The sequence below is a fragment of the Sceloporus undulatus genome, chromosome 4, assembly GCF_019175285.1.
Source record: "Sceloporus undulatus isolate JIND9_A2432 ecotype Alabama chromosome 4, SceUnd_v1.1, whole genome shotgun sequence".
In the NCBI taxonomy this organism is placed as follows: Eukaryota; Metazoa; Chordata; class Lepidosauria; order Squamata; family Phrynosomatidae; genus Sceloporus; species Sceloporus undulatus.
In genome coordinates, this window is record NC_056525.1 from 175,395,011 (window position 1) to 175,413,046 (window position 18,036).

An 18,036-nucleotide genomic window follows, 5' to 3' on the forward strand; every position below is an offset into this window, starting at 1 on the left:
TTATTATTATTATTATTATTATTATTATTATTATTATTATTATTATTATTATTAGTGACATCACACTGTTGACTCATGTTCAGCTTGTGGTCTACTTGGACTCCTAGATCCCTTTCACACATAGTCTCCTTAAGCCAGGTCCCCCATCCTATATCTATGCATTTCATTTTCTTGCCCTAAGTGCAGTACCTTACATTTCTCTGTTTTGAAATTCATTTTGTTAGCTTTGGCCCATCTTTCTAATTAAGGTCATTTTGAATTTTCATCCTGTCCCCTGAGGTATTAACTATTCCTCATAATTTGGTGTCATCTGCAAATTTGATAAGCATGCCCCCTACTCTTTCATCTAAGTCATTGATAAAGATGTTGAATAGCACTGGGCCCAGGACAGAACCCTGTGGCACCCCGCTGGTCACTTCTCTCCAGGATGAAGAGGATCCATTGCTGAGTACCCTTTGGGTTCGGCAATGGAACCTCTTTATCCTGGTAGCTTCATTGGATATGTGTGCAGGTTACAAAAATTTGACATGCTATTTTAAAGTAGAACAAGAAATATAAAATGCAGTTCTGAACTTACATATAGAAGGCAGTCCAGGAGATGTTAGGTGCTTCTCTTCTGTTTATTTGAGTGAGCACTTAATTTGTGCTTGATTTTAGTCAAAACATGCAGTAAGTTAAAAATTAAAGTATGAGTTACCATACTTCAAGCATGGTATCAGTTGTTGCTAATTTTTAACTTCCATGGGGTGTGTCAAATATCTCATGTTCATGGAAAGCAAGCCAACATGTAGTTTGCAGGGATCCAAGAAGCTAAGGTGATTGGCCCACTGGTTATGTTGGTTATCCTCATCTATGGTCTGAATTCTGCAATCTGCTACACCTGGAAAGGGTGGTCAGCTTGTGGACTGCCCGATGTTGTTGAACCCCATCTCTTAAAATACCTCACCACTGGCTTTGCAGGCAAGGGCTGGTGGGAGTTGCAGTTTAGTAACATTTGGAGAATCACTAGATATTTCTCACCCATGGGCCAACACAATTGTTGAAAAAACCCTCCCTTGATCACCTGATTTTAAATAATTATAAACTGGTTTCCCTTTTACCATTCTTGGGCAAAGTGATGGAGAGGTCAGTTGCCATCCAACTCCAAGCTGTATTGGATGAAACCAATGATCTGGACCCATTTCAAACCTGCTTCAGAGCTGGATACGGAGTTGAGACTGCCTTGGTCGCCTTAGTTGATGATCTCCGTCTGGGCATCGATGGGAAGTGTGGCCCTGCTGGTACTTTTGGACATCTCTGTGGCCTTCGATACCATCGACCATGGTATACTTCTGGAACACCTGATGGAGCTAGGTATTGGGGGCACTGTGCTCCAGTGGCTCCGGTCCTACCTCTCGGGCTGAATCCAGATGGTGATGCTGGGGGACAGCTGCTCTTCTAAAAGAGAGCTGACATCTGGCGTTCCTCAGGGCCCATTCTGTACTCCATGCTATTTAACATTTACATGAAGCTGCAGGGAGAGATCATCCGGAGATATGGGGTGCGGTGTTATCAGTACACTGATGACACTCAAATATTGTTCTCTATGTCTCCGATTAAGTGATTAAGGATGGCATCTCTCCTCTGAATGCCTCCCTTGAGTCAGTAATGAGCTGGATGAGGGAAAACAAACTTAGGCTGAATCCAGAGAAAACTGAGGTACTAGCAATTTGTCAACCAGTCCTGGACAGGGTCACACTTCCCCTAAAGGACAAAGTTCTTAGCTTGGGAGTACTCCTGGACTCATCATTACAGTTACAGTGGCATTTAAGCCAGGAAATTGTCTTTCAGGGTTTCCACTTGCAGAACACATTTGAGAAGAGAAAGTGCATGAGGAATCCAGATAATTTTGTTCAAAAAAAAATCTCTTCTACGAAAAACACACTGTCTGTTCTTTCCAAGGCTATTGTATGTGTTAAGCACTAGAAATTGTGCTTATCTTGTTGGAAGCTTCTTCCCTACCAGAACTGTTTAACATGCATGTCTGCACATAAACAAAGAGATTGAGAACATTGTAAGCACAGATTAATAGCCCAGAATTCCCTAGGAAGAAGAAATCATACTCCTGTTTCCCCAGAAATCACTTTAGCATATAAAACTACTGTTGTGGTGCCTTCTGAGTCTGAGAGTGTAGTAGCCAAAAATAACATCTCAAAACATGAACCAGCCAAGGTCACAAGGTGGTTGTACTGTAGGTTTGTATTCTTTTCTCCTCTGTGTCTGTCTCATATGGTTGTCATTTTCAAGAGTGCCTCCTAGGTTTTCTTCCACATTTTCTTTCTTTGGGCTTCTGATATGTGGTTTTGGCATTGATCAGTTTTTATGAGACTATTTTGGGGTTTCACAAAAATGATTGGAATAGGCACAGAGTGTTGGCTCTCAGTATTCCTGCTAAGCTAGTGAACACATCTGAAGAGGTTTACATCAGCTTTTTTATATTTTGCAAGAAATTCTACTGCTTAGGACCTCCAAGATCATATGTACTCAATACGAATATACTGTTTCCAGCATAAACATTTTTAAATGATTTAATGTAACTAACCTGCAGAGAGAGGGGGGAATTACTTTAGCTAGTCTTAGTGATGCATGAGTATTAAAAAGCATTCTTGCAAAGATAATTATGCCATACTTCTGGCTGCCTGGCTGCTACATATTGATAAGCTATTTTGCTGTGAGTTCTTTCCCCTCCAGTAAATGAGGTTAGGAGAAATGGGGAAATGCTGTTTTTCACATCTGGATAACCTTTATATTTTAAGAGTTTGGGTGTTTGACTGTTCAGTGAAAATTCCATTTTCCAGGCTGAGGCAGTGATGTTGCATAGATATTTAAGATACTGCAAAGAGTGATAAGATCCTAACTTCACTTTATTTGAGATTTCATTGAAAATACTAATGAATAGGTTCAGAAACAGATAGAAAGAAGCTGGCCACTTTTGCTGATAACAGTGTTTTGCCTTATCTGTGATCTTTTCAGAAGTCAGGGTGGAAATCAACACTTCTGGTTCTAGCAGGAATATTAGGTAGTAAGAGTCAGTGTGTATTTTCTAAACTGTAGGGGTCAGAAAACAAATTAAAGGAGAAGATGTAATTTCTTTTACCCATAGCGAACCTACAACACCAGATTGATTTTTCTGTGAGAGAACAAAATTTCTCTCTGTCCATAAAAACAGATCCTAGTAAGCAGATTGTTTCTCACACAGCTCCCATCTCTAGGTTTTAAATGGTAAATGCTGTCAAACTACTGAACAGGAGAAAAAACTGTTAGGTAAACTCAAAGTTATGATTTGCTCTACACCTTGATTATGTTTTGTTAAATATGTTTATTTTTTTCTCTCATAAATGAAACCACTGGCATTCAAATAAGTGGGGCTGTGACCACCAAATGATCAAACTATGAAGAAAATGTCAGATACATTACTGAAAGACAGGCCTAAATATAGCCAATAACCTCTGTTTTTCAGTTTGTTCGAGTTAGTCATGTTGACCTTATGACAAATTCCAAAATCTTATTTTAGTACAGCAATACCTTTATTTTAGTACAGCAATAGGCCAAAAAGGCACAAATTTTTGTGCAAGGCTCTGAATTACAATTCTTCATCTGAGAAAAATCATTCCCGATAGGATGTGTGTTAAATATTGGGAAGTGAAGCTTTATTTGGAAGCAGGTCCAACAAGATATCCTATACCCGTTAAGCTATCCAAGAAATATAAAATAATAGCAAGCTTCAGGGAGCATGGATCTTCCCAACATGCACTAGAAATATTGTCCCATTAGTGGTGAGGGAAGCCTCTCTTCTCCCATCAAAACAATTCCCAGAAGTTGATGTTTCCAGTGAGAGAGTTCCTGTTAATGACTTTTAAAGTTGACTAAGCATGAAATTAAAAGAATCTCAAGTCACTCCCCAGGTGTTTAGATGTATGCCAGCTGCCACAGAAAGAACCCAAACTTTTTAACAATATTAGAAGACAATGGAACCATAACAGTTCAATATAAATAACATTGTACTCATGCTGAACTCTCTGTCGCTGGACTTGCACTTGGTTAATCACTATTCAGATCCCAGATCAGTCATTGGAAGCCTTAACATTAGCATGAACCATGAACATGATACCAGTGTTCCTATGTGCCAAACAGATCCTTGGGGGAATCATAGTGGAAAGAAGCAGAGGGAAAGCATCACTGTGTGGAAACAGAGTGATTAGACTCATTCTGTGAGAATGAAATCACAGAGACCTAAACCAAAAGGGGATGGAGAGGTGGGATGGAGAGTCAAGTAAAGAAGTGATCAATGCTGTCAAAAGCAGGCAGGCATGTCACAGAGGGTGAGGACTGAGGAAAGTCCTTTGGATTTAGCAGAGAGATTACTGGTAGTTTTGACAAAGAGCAGCCTTAATGGAATTGGAGCAATGTCAAAAAAGAGTAGGAGGAGAGAGTCAGGAGAGAAGGAACAAGCTGAATGCTCTGCAACATAGGATATAAAGACTAGACCATAATCAGAAGGGCAATAGGTCACAGATTAGTTATTTATCAAGAGTTATTTATATTAATGAGAGACACCGGTATGCTTGAAGTATTGATGTGTCCAGTGGAGAAGAAGGATGCTTACAATTTGGTGTGGGAGGTAGGTTTGAAGCAATTGGGTTTGAGTTAAAGTGTGGACTCTCTTTGCTTCTACTTTCTCTTAGCAGACAGAATGGCACTTCTCATCCAGAGTTATGGTAAAAATCTAGATTTCTCCATTGTTTTCTATGGACAGCTTTCATTTCACTGTGGAAAAGGGGGGAAATTACCAAGAAGCTCCATCTCCCAACAATACAGGGAGTATTCAAGAGTTCCTGTCTCTGTAGCCACAGTCACAACTAAGAGAGTGCAAGTCCTTATCTGGCCATGTTTTTACTTCTTAAACTGCTTCTCACCACCTCACCCACATTTGTGCACATGTATGTTTCTGCCAGTCTAGAAAATAAGTCTTTGTATGGACACATATTTCTGTGTGATGATCCAGATTTTCTGTGCTTATTGACACAATAAAGTTTTAGAAAAAAATTGTGCTGTGAAGAACAGATGCAAATTTCAGATTTTGATTGCAGATTTAATGCATGGGTTGCAGTTTAATTCAGGTGCACCAGAAAGCAGAGTATCAGTGAGGCTGAATAAGAGCACATATCAGGACAGAATTATTCAGAAAATAATCTGAAATGCATTTGATCAGACACTGGATGTTTTAAATAATTCATATTATACCTTATTAGCAAACCTTGTGTTTCTTCTGCTGCTGCCACCACCAAAACCAACTGAAACCCCACCTTCATTGATGTATTGCATACTTCCCTTGTGGTTGGGGAGTTTTATGCTCAACTCATGAGATTTCCAAAAGCACAGTGCCTTTCCCAGGGTTATTAATTGGCCTTTCTTTTTACATTTTTGCATATATTTTCTTTCCCTCTCCTCCTCTTGTTCTGTTTAAACAAATCCCCATGGAACTGAACAGGTATTGTTCTCCTTTTTCAGTTACTTCTTTTACAACAAAATTGTCAAATTTCATGCTGCATTGTTTAAAAAATGTAATAATTAATTATTAAAATATAGTCATTATGAACTGCCTGCATGCAGGGTTGGGTCTGCGGCTTCCAGTGCATCTTTACATCTGCCGTTTCGTCCCTCGCCTATTGCTACAGGGCTTTTTCAGAGATTGGATGTATCCTTCGAGCCTGTGCAATGGATTTTTCTGGTGGAGCGCAGCATGCACAGAACTGGCCTCACCCTTTAAACCAGAGGTTCATCTGCTGAGGCCTTGACAAGCATGGACAGTAGCAGCGAGGTCCTCGGGTCGTAGGTTTGATTAGTTTTCTTCTCTTAGATGGTTGACCTTACAGGGTTAGACAAGCACCATCTGCCCGGGTTTGGGATTAGAGTTTTCCTTCTCCTAGGATGGTTGCCATAAGGCTAGAGAGCCCATCCTGCCCTTTGGCGCTCTTGGTCAGACCCTTCGGTTGTGACCTGTCTGGCATGGGAGGCCCTGCCGGTGGCTATTATACCACCGCCAGCATAGCTCACAACATCATTAGGGTGCGCAAGCCTCTCCCCCACGACAAGGGGGCATCAATGGAGAGGGTCATTATACCCACAAATAGATCAGTATTTCAAGGATTTCCTATAAATCTAACGTGAAAGAATTCATTTTTAAATGTCTCCATTAGGAGTTAAGGATTTGAAGAAACTTGCCTTCATAATGTTTTTGGAGAGAGAATAAAGTTCTCCATCTCCTGCTTCCAATTACACTGCTACCTCGGGTTACGAAATTAATTCGTTCTGCCATTCCTTTCGTAACCCGAAAATTTCGTAACCCGAAAAGGCTTTCCGTTAGCACTGGAAAGCCTATAGCTGCACTTTGCAGCATTTGAATTTCGCGCCGAAATGAATTTCGTAACCCGAAAAATATTTCGTAACCCGAAACAGTTTTTTCCAATCCAACTTTTTCGTATCCCGGAAATTTCGTAACCCGATCATTTCGTATCCCGAGGCACCAGTGTATGTAGTCTTTTGGATTTCTATGTTGAATATCAGTTGATGTCCCTGTATACAGCTGATTCTTTGGCTGTTAAAAGAATATGTTTGCAATGAACAAACTACTGTCCTCGCAAAATTCAATCAGTCACTCTCCTGTTTCACATCTTAGTCCTAGGACAATTTTTCCTACAATCTCTGATTTTGCTCTGTTTTCTACCTTTGCTTTCCGTTCACCTATGATTAACAAGAAGTCCTGTTTTGGTGTGTGATCAGTTTCCTCCTGGACTCCAGCATAGACTCTTTTAATTTCTTATTCAACCTCTGTAGTTGAGTCATAAACTTGCATTAAGGTTATATTGATGGGTTTTCCCTGAAGTCTTATTGATATCCCAACAATTATCGTCCAGTTAGTCTGACATCAATACCAGGAAAGATTCTGGAGCAGATCATTAAACAGAGAGTCTGTGAACATCTAGAAGGCAATGCCATAATCACAAAAAGTCAACATGGGTTTCAGAGAAACAAGTCATGCCAGACAAACCTGATCTCTTTCTTTGATAAAATTACCAGCTTGGTAGATGAAGGGAATGCTGTGAATATAGTATATCTTGATTTCAGTAAGGCCTTTGACAAAGTTCCCCATGACATTCTTGCAAACAAGCTTGTAAAATGTGGGCTAGACAAAGGAACTGTTAAATGGATCTGTAATTGGTTGACCGGCCGAACCCAAAGGGTGCTCAACAATGGCTCCTTTTCATCCTGGAGAAAAGTGACCAGTGGGGTCCCACAGGGCTCTGTCCTGGGCCCAGTGCTATTCAACATCTTTATCAATGACCTGGATGACAGAATTGGAAGCATACTTATCAAATTTGCAGATGATACCAAATTAGGGGGAATAGCTAATACCCCAGAGGACAGGATCAAGATTCAAAATGACCTGAATAGACTAGAAAGCTGGGCCAAAGCTAACAAAATGAAATTCAACACGGAGAAATGTAAGGTATTGCACTTAGGGTGGAAAAATAAAATGCACAGATATAGGATGGGGGACACCTGGCTGAATGAAACTACGTGTGAAAGGGATCTAGGAGTCCAAGTAGACCACAAGTTGAACATGAGTGAACAGTGTGATGCGGCAGCTAAAAAGGCCAATGCTATTTTAGGCTGCATCAACAGAAGTATAGTGTCTAGATCAAGAGAAGTAATAGTGCCACTGTATTCTGCTCTGGTCAGGCCCCACCTAGAATATTGTGTCCAGTTCTGGGCGCCACAATTCAGAAAGGACATTGAGAAACTGGAGCGTGTCCAAAGGAGGGCGACAAAAATGGTGAAAGGTCTGGAAACCATACCCTATGAGGAACGACTTAGGGAGCTGGGGATGTTTAGCCTGGAGAAAAGAAGGTTAAGAGGTGATATGATCGCCCTGTTTAAATATTTGAAGGGATGTTATATTGAAGAGGGAGCAAGCTTGTTTTCTGCTGCTCCAGAGAACAGGACCCGGAACAATGGATGCAAGCTGCAGGAAAAGAGATTCCACCTGAACATTAGGAGGAACTTCCTGACAGTTAGGGCTGTTCGACAATGGAATGCACTCCCTCGGAGGGTGATAGAGTCTCCTTCCTTGGAGGTCTTTAAACAGAGGCTGGATGGCCATCTGTCAGGGATGCTTTGATTTGGATTTCCTGCATGGCAGGGGGTTGGACTGGATGGCCCTAGTGGTCTCTTCCAACTCTATGATTCTATGATTCTATGATATTTTTCAGTTAGACTGCATTACATTCTTTCACTGCTTTTGCTACATCTGTCCCCACTATTAATGCCAACTCCATTTTTCTTAGATTTTCATTTTCTGGGTAAAACACTGTGTAATTATCTGACTCAAAATGTGCCATTCCTATCAACTTTAGCTTGCTCTCCCCAAGTATTACACATTTATATGTTCCATATCTTGTTTTATTATGTCTGGCTTCCCCTATTCATTCTTCTCACATTCCAAGTTCCTATAATATGTGTTGTGCACCTTCAGACTTTCCTTTCACCTCTGAGCACATCAACAGCTGATTGTCCTTTCAGCTTGAGTCCAATTGTGTCATGAGCCTTGGCGCTACTTGTCCTCTGCTCTACCCCAGTATCTTGTTGAGTGCCATCCAACCTCATCAGGGATAGAGAGACATGTGCATTTCTCCAATCCCAGTGTCATTTTATTGCCTTTAAAAAACAACTGGGAATGAGTTAAGAAGAAAGGATGAGGTGTGTAATCAAAGCTAGAGTGAAAAGGAAACATAACATAGGAGTGGCTCCATCACATCCTTTCTTAAATATCTTCCAGTAATTTAATGCACATATTAATACAAACAATAGTCCAAAGGTGTTTCTGTATTTTCATAGGTATAATATCATCAGTCCCTGAAACTATGGTCCAAAACACACTACAGAAATAATCCAGTTGGAGGCTGTTTTAAATGCCCTGGCTCAATGCTAGGGGATTCTGGGAACTATAGTTTTGTAAGACTTCTCTGTCAGAGAGTTCTGGTGCCACAATAAACTATAATTCCCAGGATTCCCAAGCCAGGGCACCTAAAACAGTCTCCAACTGGATTATTTCTGCAGTGTGTTTTAGACTTGTGTAATCCTTAACTTTTGTGTTCACATTCTTACTACCAGATTTTATTGATTTTTCAGAAGATTTGTTTCTCATTAGTAAACACCACCTTTCCCAAGCTTGTTAGGGCTCTTAATTAGATTTCTAACCTCCAAAAATAGTCTAAATAAATATACTCTAATATGGAGAAAATTCCCAAAGGAAATATCTATTGCCTAATCTAGGTTTTATTTGAATCTGTCTGTCTGTCTGTCTGTCTACCTGCCTATTTGATTTATGACCGAGGTTTCCTCATAGGAGTCCAGAATGATTAACAGAATGTGTAAAAGCACAGTCAAATGGGATAAATACTATAGCATTCTACTGTCCTCAAATAAATCAACATATCTAAATAAGTCATTCCCCATATCCTTTTTTCTGTCTTAGAATAAAAAAAAACTTTGACCTAATAATAAATCAATTAGGGATCCAGTAGGGCCTTTGGGGATCTTGTTTTAATTTTAGACCTATAATTTTTTTCTTTACTGGATATGAATGATTATCACTCCATAATAAAGCATGGAAGCCTTTGGTTGTGTAGATCAGTGGTCCCCAAACTGTGCTCTTTAAGGAATTTTGGACTTCAGCTCCCAGAATCCCACACTATTGACCAATATGGCTAAGGCGTCTGGGAGCTGAAGTCCAAAATCTCTTAAAGGACACAGTTTGGGGGCCACTGGTGTAGATCATGATAAATTATGGTTTTCTCTAAAATAAAATAAAAATGTCACAACATCTGATTGTCCTGATTTATAACTTCTAGTCTGGACAGAGATCACTGTGAGTACAAAATATGGAGAAACAGAATGGGTTCCCATTGACAGTGAGGTCAGAGAAGTCAGCATTTTATCACACTCTCTATGTGGGATTAGATTTAACAGAAAGTAAGCTTGAAAACTGGGGAAGGAACATCAGCAATCTGGGAAATGCAGATGACACCATATTACTAGCAGAAAATAGCAAAGATTTCTAACATCTGTTGACAAACCTTCAGGGAGAAAGTGCAGGAGCAGGCTTATAGTGAAAAAGACAAAAGTAATAATTATATATGATTTAGATGACTTTAAAGTAGATATTAAAGACATTGAAATAGTTGAAGGTTTTCTATACCTTTGCTCAGAGATTAATCAAACAGAGAATGTAGTCAATAAATCAGAAGATTAAGTTTTGGAAGAGCAGTTATGATGGAACTAGATAAAAGTCCTCAAGTGTAAAGACAGATCATTAGATATCAAAGTCAGAGTCATCCCATAGTATTTTCAGTTTCTATGTATGGCTGTGAAAGCAAGACAGTGAAGAAAGCTGACAGGAAGAAAGACAACACATCTGAAATGCAGTGTTGGATGAGAATTTTACAAACACCATGGACTCATAAAAGGACAAATAAATGTGTCCTGGAATATGAAGCAAAGATGTCTAAATTGAGGCTGTTGTACTGTGGACATAGCAGCTCAATAGGGAAAAAATGATGCAATTGGAAGGCAGTAGGAAAAGGGGAAGAACACACTACAGGGGGATTGTTTCAATGAAGGAGGCACAGCCCTCAGTTTGTAAGAACTGAACAGTTGATGACCGCAGCTCATGGAAGTCATTCACTGACAGGCCTTTGACCTGTTCATCCCATCACTCTCTGTTTCCCACACTCATCTGTTCGCCTCACCTACAGGCTAGTTTCTTCTGCCTTTGTTCACCAACAAACATTGTTAACACTGGACTTGCCACTTCATTTCCATACGCAAAGGACTTTGAATTTGAATTGACTTTCTCACACACTAATGACATATATAGGTCTGTCCTTGGCTTTCCACTCCACCAAATGCATGTGAGGAAGTAGACTTAAGTTTATGAAAGCTTATGCTGCCAACTTCTTTCTTTCTGTTAGTCTCAAAGGTGCTACAAGATCTCTCTACATGTCAGTCATAGGATCGCCAGTCAGAATTGATCTGACAGTAGATAACAATATCAACAAATAAAAAATGTGGACAATGTCCTAACCAATTTTTTCAGACACATTTACATAAGGGTTCTTGAAAGGGAATGGGTTGGCTATACAGTGGGCCCTTGGTATCCGCTGGGGTGTGGTTACAGAACCCCTTGTGGATAAAATCCGTGAATGCTCAAGTCCCATTAAATACAGTGACATAGTAAAATGGTGCCCCTTATATAAAATAGGAAATAAAGGTTTGCTATTTGGAATTTATACTTTTTAAAAAATATTTTCAAGCAGTGGATGCTTGAATCCATAGATGGAAAATCTGTGGATATGGAGGGCCAGCTGTATTAGCTCATCAGATGAAACAACAGTAGTAGTCTTTTAAAGTTTATTCACAAGTAAGGCCTGTTGAATTCAGCAGGAATTACTCCCATGTTATGTATGTATAGGATTGTAACCTTAACCTTCACATTGAGACTCGTGGCCTTGACTGAACATATGAAAAAACTGGTCCTGCAGCTAAATATGTCTGCTGTCACCCATTAAGTTTCCTTTGGTCATGTTGAAACCCCTATTATTAGACTGTTAGTTTTGGTAATGTTGATCAAATTAGATATTAGACTACCCTTAATTTATGAAATAATTGTGAAATTCTGCTACTTAGGGGGGGGGGAAACAATTCAGTAGATTTAGGGTATATGGTAAACTGATAATGGGATTTTAAAAACTTAATAGGCATCCAAGGAAATAATTAGATGCCTCAAGTGAATACTATTATGTGCAAGCTTTTCTTCCAAGTTTAATCAGTCTACAAGATGAAGTCTATTATGAGCTAGCTTTTGTTGCAAATTAGTAAAATGTTTAATAATTGGTACTCTGTGGTTTCCAGTTTATTTCTCCATTTAAAGGTTAATTAGGTTTGACTCTGGGAATGAAATAGTTGTAACCAGTTATTAATTTTTCAGATTCATTAGGCAATTGATTTTAATTACTCTACCTGTCACTGTGTGGAAATAGCCATCTATGTATGTAATGTTTTGTGGTGAAATCTAGTGCTCTCTATATAATGGTGGACATAGTTCTGATCTCCCCCTCCCTCTGCCTGGCATAAGCATTGTGCTTCTTTTTCTTTCACCTTTCTGGTTCACACCGCCATAGGGAGCTGGGGATGTTTAGTCTGGAGAAGAGAAGGTTAAGAGGTGATATGCTATCCCTGTTTAAATGCTTAAAGGGATGCCATATTGAGGAGGGAGCAAGCTTGTTTTCTGCTGCTCCAGAGAACAGGGCCCGGAACAATGGATGCAAGCTCCAGGAAAAGAGATTCCACCTGAACATTAGGAGGAACTTCCTAACAGTAAGGGCTGTTCGACAGTGGAACACACTCCCTTGGAGTGTAGTGGACTCTCCTCCCTTGGAGGTCTTTAAACAGAGGCTGGATGGCCATCTGTCGGGGATGCTGTGATTGAGATTTCCTGCATGGCAGGGGGTTGGACTGGATGACCCTTGTGTTCTCTTCCAACTCTATGATTCTAGGACACAGTCCTAGCAAATGCATTTAATTTATGTACCATACTTTTCTCTTCAGTATTTAAAAAGAAGTCTATAAAACTGCTGTTGCCAGTTTTAAGCCTAGGAGAAAACATTTTTTAAAAGGGGGAAGTGACCAAGAAATGACTTCCAGATCACTTCCTGTTGTGAGGACTCCCTTCGGCCTAAAATGGCCCAGGAGGACAAAACATAGCAAAAACTCCCTCCATGGTTCCTAGACAGCATTTGTGAAAAAACAATTTTCAAATCTTTTTGCAAGGGGTGCTGCCTGGAGGGGCAATCAGCCCCATACCTGACAGTTGCTCACCTTTGATCTAGATCCACCTGCTTTTCTCATAATAGCTGGTCTTCCATTTCTAGCTGTGTTCTCCAACTCCAACATACTCCCAAAGTGATGCTAGTGCTAGTCTGTTGTTGCTTCTTCCTTTGCAATTGTGAATATCTGCAGCGTGCTACCTGTTCTAGCATTCTTCCCACACTATTCTAGGATGCCCTTCCATACATACTTGAAGAACTTCAAATCTTGGAGATGAAACACATATTCATTACTGATTCATAGGGAGTTGTATTCAATATGGAGGAGTTTATGAATTATTTTAATAGTGACAGTCTACACAGGAAGACTAAACACATTGTAAGGAAGGCTAAACTGAGGCCTTGTCTATATGAGTATTTTACCCTGAGTCCCCCTCCCCCCAAGCTCACTGTGTTCTTCTCACACAATGCAGGACCAAAACCCTGTATCAGGTCCAGATGTTGCCCACATCCAATGCAGGGCTTCCTCACCCAACTTGCAATTTTAAAACTCACCTTTCCCTGTGGTCTTTCAGATCTTTTTTAATGGTGGTAGTGGCTGCCTTTTTATTTGCGGTCCCTGTGAGTTGCCTGGTGCCTCCACTGCAGGCACAAGTTGCTTTGAGGTCAGAACAAGGTGCCTGACTTTGATAGCATGGCTGGGCATCTCATTCTACCCTCTGCAGTGGTGCCAAGTGACAAACATGGTCCACATAGGAAGGCAGCCACCCATCGTCCCTGTGGGAAGAGAGCCAAACCCAAAAGGGGAATTCAGGGCCAGAATAATCTGGACAAGTGTAGGCTAATTGTCCATGACTAGCCCAAATTCTCACCTAGTGAGTTTCATGGCTAACCAGGGTCTAGTAAGCTGGATTTCCTGAGTCTCAATGCATCACTCTGACCACTACAACTCACTGACCCCACAGAAGAGGACTCAAATGAACATTGTGCCCTGTGCCTCTCTGTGCCTTAAAAATAAAAAAATCGCTTGGTATGGCAAATGACCACATCTCTCCTGTGTTGGCATCCCTTCACTGGCTCCCCCTCCCTTTCCGTATTCAGTACAAGCTCCTGCTGTCGACGTTTAAAGCCCTCCATGGACTGGCCCCTCCTTACTTATCAGACCTTCTTTCTCCTCACCTTCCCACTCGGGCCCTCCGTTCTGGTAGTCAAGGTCTGCTGTCTCAGCCCAGGATTTCCTCTGCCCCATCCTGGATTCGCCCCTTTTCACTCGCTGCCCGTCACTCCTGGAACCTTCTTCCCCCACAAGCAAGAGCCATCACTTCCTTAACCAGCTTCAAAACAGAGCTGAAGACCATCCTGTTCAGAGAAGCCTTCCCAGGCATTGTATAATTGTCGCTTACTATTTGATGTTCTTTTGGTGCCTGTTTATCAAACCATTTCCTGTATTGCTATGTACTGTATATGTATTATCCTACTTGAGAGTATGTATTTTCCCTGGAAGAAGATTAACCATCCATTATGAAGCCAAGCCCTCCCTCCAGTCCATCTGCCTTGGTCCAGGCCTTGGAGGTAGAGGGGAACTGCTGGACCTCTTACCCTTTCCCTCCACCACTCCCTTCTCCTTTTGTGTCATGTCTTTTTAGATTGTAAGCCTGAGGGCAGGGAACCATCTAATTAAAAAGATTGTACAGTGCTGTGTAAATCTACAGCGCTTCATAAATAAAGGTAATAATAATAATAATAATAATAATAATAATAATGTGTGGAAATGGGGATGATATTTGCTGAGCCAAACATGTTCCTCAATGAAGTGGTTGGGAGCAAAACAATTGTATTACCTTTCCTCAGAGTCCTGATGAGGCCAGAAGATTTTTATCTTATCTTCCTTTTTCTAGTTCTCCTTCCAGAGAGTCCTGAGAGTAGGACATATGGAGGATACTGTGGAAAACAACAGTAAGCTCTTTCTTCTCCGAGGGGTAGCCATCTTTGTCTTTTCAAACAGCAAAAGCAACAGAGTGATTGAAGGCTATCTGAAAAGGAAAAAAATATGGAATAAGGGTATAAATAAGTTACCTGAAATTATTGCATTTCGGTTGCTAAGAAACAGCAACCTGACCATAGTTTCCAACTATATGTACAGTACCTTATTTTCACATCATGAAAGACATACACCCACAGTCATCTCATGCTTTTTCATTTCTATTTTTCCCTACATCAGGGATTGGATTTATGTGGCCCCCATGGACATTGTTGTACTGCAAACCCCCCCCCCCCGAATTCCTTACCATTCACTATTAATGGCTAGGGCTGCTGAGGATTGAAACCCAACATCTGGAGAGCCATACAATTTCCATCTCTGCACTAAATGGAAAAAATTTACTCTGAACGTGATCAATAAGGTGAACGCTTTAGTCCAGCTGCCTCCTGAGAGAGACTAAGCAAGAACGGTAGAGAAGATGTGAGAATACCGCTGAGCTAGCATACTGTGGGACAAAAAAACAATAGGATTTAGTGGGGCGGTGCTGTGGGAAAGACAACTGGACCACTTTATCGCTACCAGTTTGCCTTTTACAGAAACACAGAAAAGAAAACACAGACCTGGAATTACTTGCCATGACTTCAGTAATATAACCAGAGGGATTTTAGTCTACGACAAAGTTAACAGCTTTATTGCTTTGGCAGTTAATTTAACTGAAAAGGCTGATTTCCATGTAGCGACAGCATTGGAGTTTTGTTTTTTGTTTTGTTTTGTACAATTGTGTTTCATTCTGTCATTTATTCTAGGGTGCAAGAGGGATCGGCTGGTTCCGAGTTGAAGGGAAATGTCTTTTGTACTTGATCCATGCCAAATGTTCTTTGCATCTATTCTCAGTTTAATTTCTGCATTTCTCCACAGGAGTTCAGGCATGCACTGGAGAATGGCTCAGAATGGAAAGCCTGTCCATCTGCTGAGAAGCAAAAAGTACCATTGAGCCACAGGATGGCGATGCAGTTGCCTTGGCAACAAGGGGGAAGTGTACTAAAGCTGCTGTCCCTGAGCGGAGCTCTCCTCGCAGTCCTTGTTGCCTTTTACTATGGAGGGTTTTAAAGGAGAAGCTGGAATGAAAAGTGATTTCATCAAGAAATGTATTTTGCCCCACTGAAAACTTCATAGTTGACTATTGGGTGATCATTTCTACTCCAAGGTCTTACCTGATCATCACAGCCTGGATAAGACTGTGCTTAGGCTTGGTGTAACTTCTTTGGTTAGTTTTTTTAAGATCAAAACTTCGGTGTGTACTAAAGACTTCCACATCTTAATTTCCCATTTTTAAAACTTGTGGATATATATGTATTTTATATATACATAATATATTTGTCTCTGTGTGGCAGTTGTGAAAATGATGTAATTTTCATTATTGCCACATATAGGCAGAGGTTTTTAGAAAATTAAATTATTAAAGTATTTTTTCCCCTTTCGGCAAGTAATTGATCATATATTTGTACGGTGATCATTTGAATCCTTATTAAACTTTTTTCTTTATACACACTGAAACATGGCTTTTTTATTTTTTGTTAAATGTGTGTATATGTGCCTTTAGGTTGCCTGCCAATTTATGGTCAATTTCATAGGGAAGAATCCTCACAGGTGCTTTTGCCAGTTCCTTCCTCTGAAATATAGCTTACAGCACCTAGTATTCCTTAGCAGTCTCCCATCAAAGTGCTAACTAGAGCTGATCCTACTTAGCTTCTAAGATCAGACAGAATCGGTGCCTTTTGGATGTTTAAAATACCCCATTCAAAATTGTCAGGCCAAGAGGCTAAGGTCCAAAACACATTGCAGAAATAATCCAGTTTGATACCAGTTTAACTGCCCTGGCTCAATGCTAGGGAATTCTGGAGAATGTAGTTTTGTGAGACATTTAACCCTCTCTGTCAGAGAGCTCTGGTGCCACAATAAACTACAGTTCCCAGGAGTATGAAGATGAAATGAAGTTACTTAGCTAAAGTTAGGAGGAGGACACCATACGGTGTTGCTCTTACTATGGATAAAGGGAAACTGAGGGATAGGTAGCATTGGCTGGACTGGCCATATGTGAAAGAGAGGACAGGGTAGGGGCCCTGCCAAGGCCACTTGGCTCTGGAACATTTTAGTGGTGGGTATGCACAGATGCAAGGTCCATTCATACAAAGAGCATGGACCACAAAAAAGAAGTATGCCATTTTTTTCTGTTTAATAGCCCATTCAAAATTTCTATACCATAAGATTAAGTTGTAAATATTGCCTATACTGCTATATATTTCCTTCATGTTTATAGGAACACGAGTACTTTGAGCTTGAAATTCAAAACAATATTGAAATACGGTCCTAGATCCTGTTCAAACAACAATAATTAAACATTGTCCAAGGTCATGAACGTGGGAAAATTGCAAATAAAGTCCACTATTTTTTTTAGCCTGTCTAGAAATCTCTAGCATGATTCAGTGGTCATCTGCTGGCAGAGTCATGCTGGAGGACCTAGAGATTCCTCGAGAGAACATATAAATCAAAGCCACAAAAGTCAAAACCACAAATGTGGAAGGCCAACTGTATAATTCAATCTTCTACAAGTTTATTCAGAAGTGAGCCCCACTGTGTTTACTGGGACATATTCCCACACATAAGTTTGCATAGCACTGTGGCCACTCGTTTGTCTGTTTTCACACTGGGCTCCCCTATTTCTCATATGAATGCCCGCATACTTGGAAGTCAGTAGTAGCAAACCAGTGGAGAACACAAACTAAGGTCCAAAACACACTGCAGAAATAATCCAGTCTGAGACTGCTTTAATTGCCCTGGCTCAAATCTAGGGAATTCTGGAAAGTGTAGTTTTATGAGACATTGAGACTTCTCTGTCAGAAAGCTCTGGTGCCACAATAAACTACAATTCCCAAGATTCTCTAGCATTGAGCCAGGGCAGTTATAGCGGTCTCAAAATGGATTATTTCTGCAGTGTGTTTTGGACCTCAGAAAGCCTCTTATAACCAAAGCTTGGATGAAGCTCCAGGCACAGGAGGGAATAGTCATGACATGGGTGGGGAATGAACTTCAAGATGGTGTGGCCTAAACAGGAAAAGATTGCTAGAT

The 18,036-nt window shown here is 40.5% G+C and overlaps 1 protein-coding gene across 4 annotated transcripts in view; it reads left to right on the forward strand.

The window, feature by feature from the left end:
* Nucleotides 1–17,666, forward strand: part of CDKAL1 (CDK5 regulatory subunit associated protein 1 like 1) — a 332,139-nt gene extending 314,473 nt beyond the window's left edge. For 3 of the 4 annotated variants that reach the window (XM_042462010.1, XM_042462009.1, XM_042462007.1), the window contains one exon: nucleotides 15,826–17,666. In XM_042462010.1, the coding sequence (XP_042317944.1) occupies nucleotides 15,826–16,017 (192 nt within the window). In that variant the 3' untranslated portion in view covers nucleotides 16,018–17,666. The remainder of the gene's footprint in view (nucleotides 1–15,825) is intronic. The other variant, XM_042462008.1, reaches the window with a different exon arrangement.
* Nucleotides 17,667–18,036: the final 370 nt, after the last annotated feature.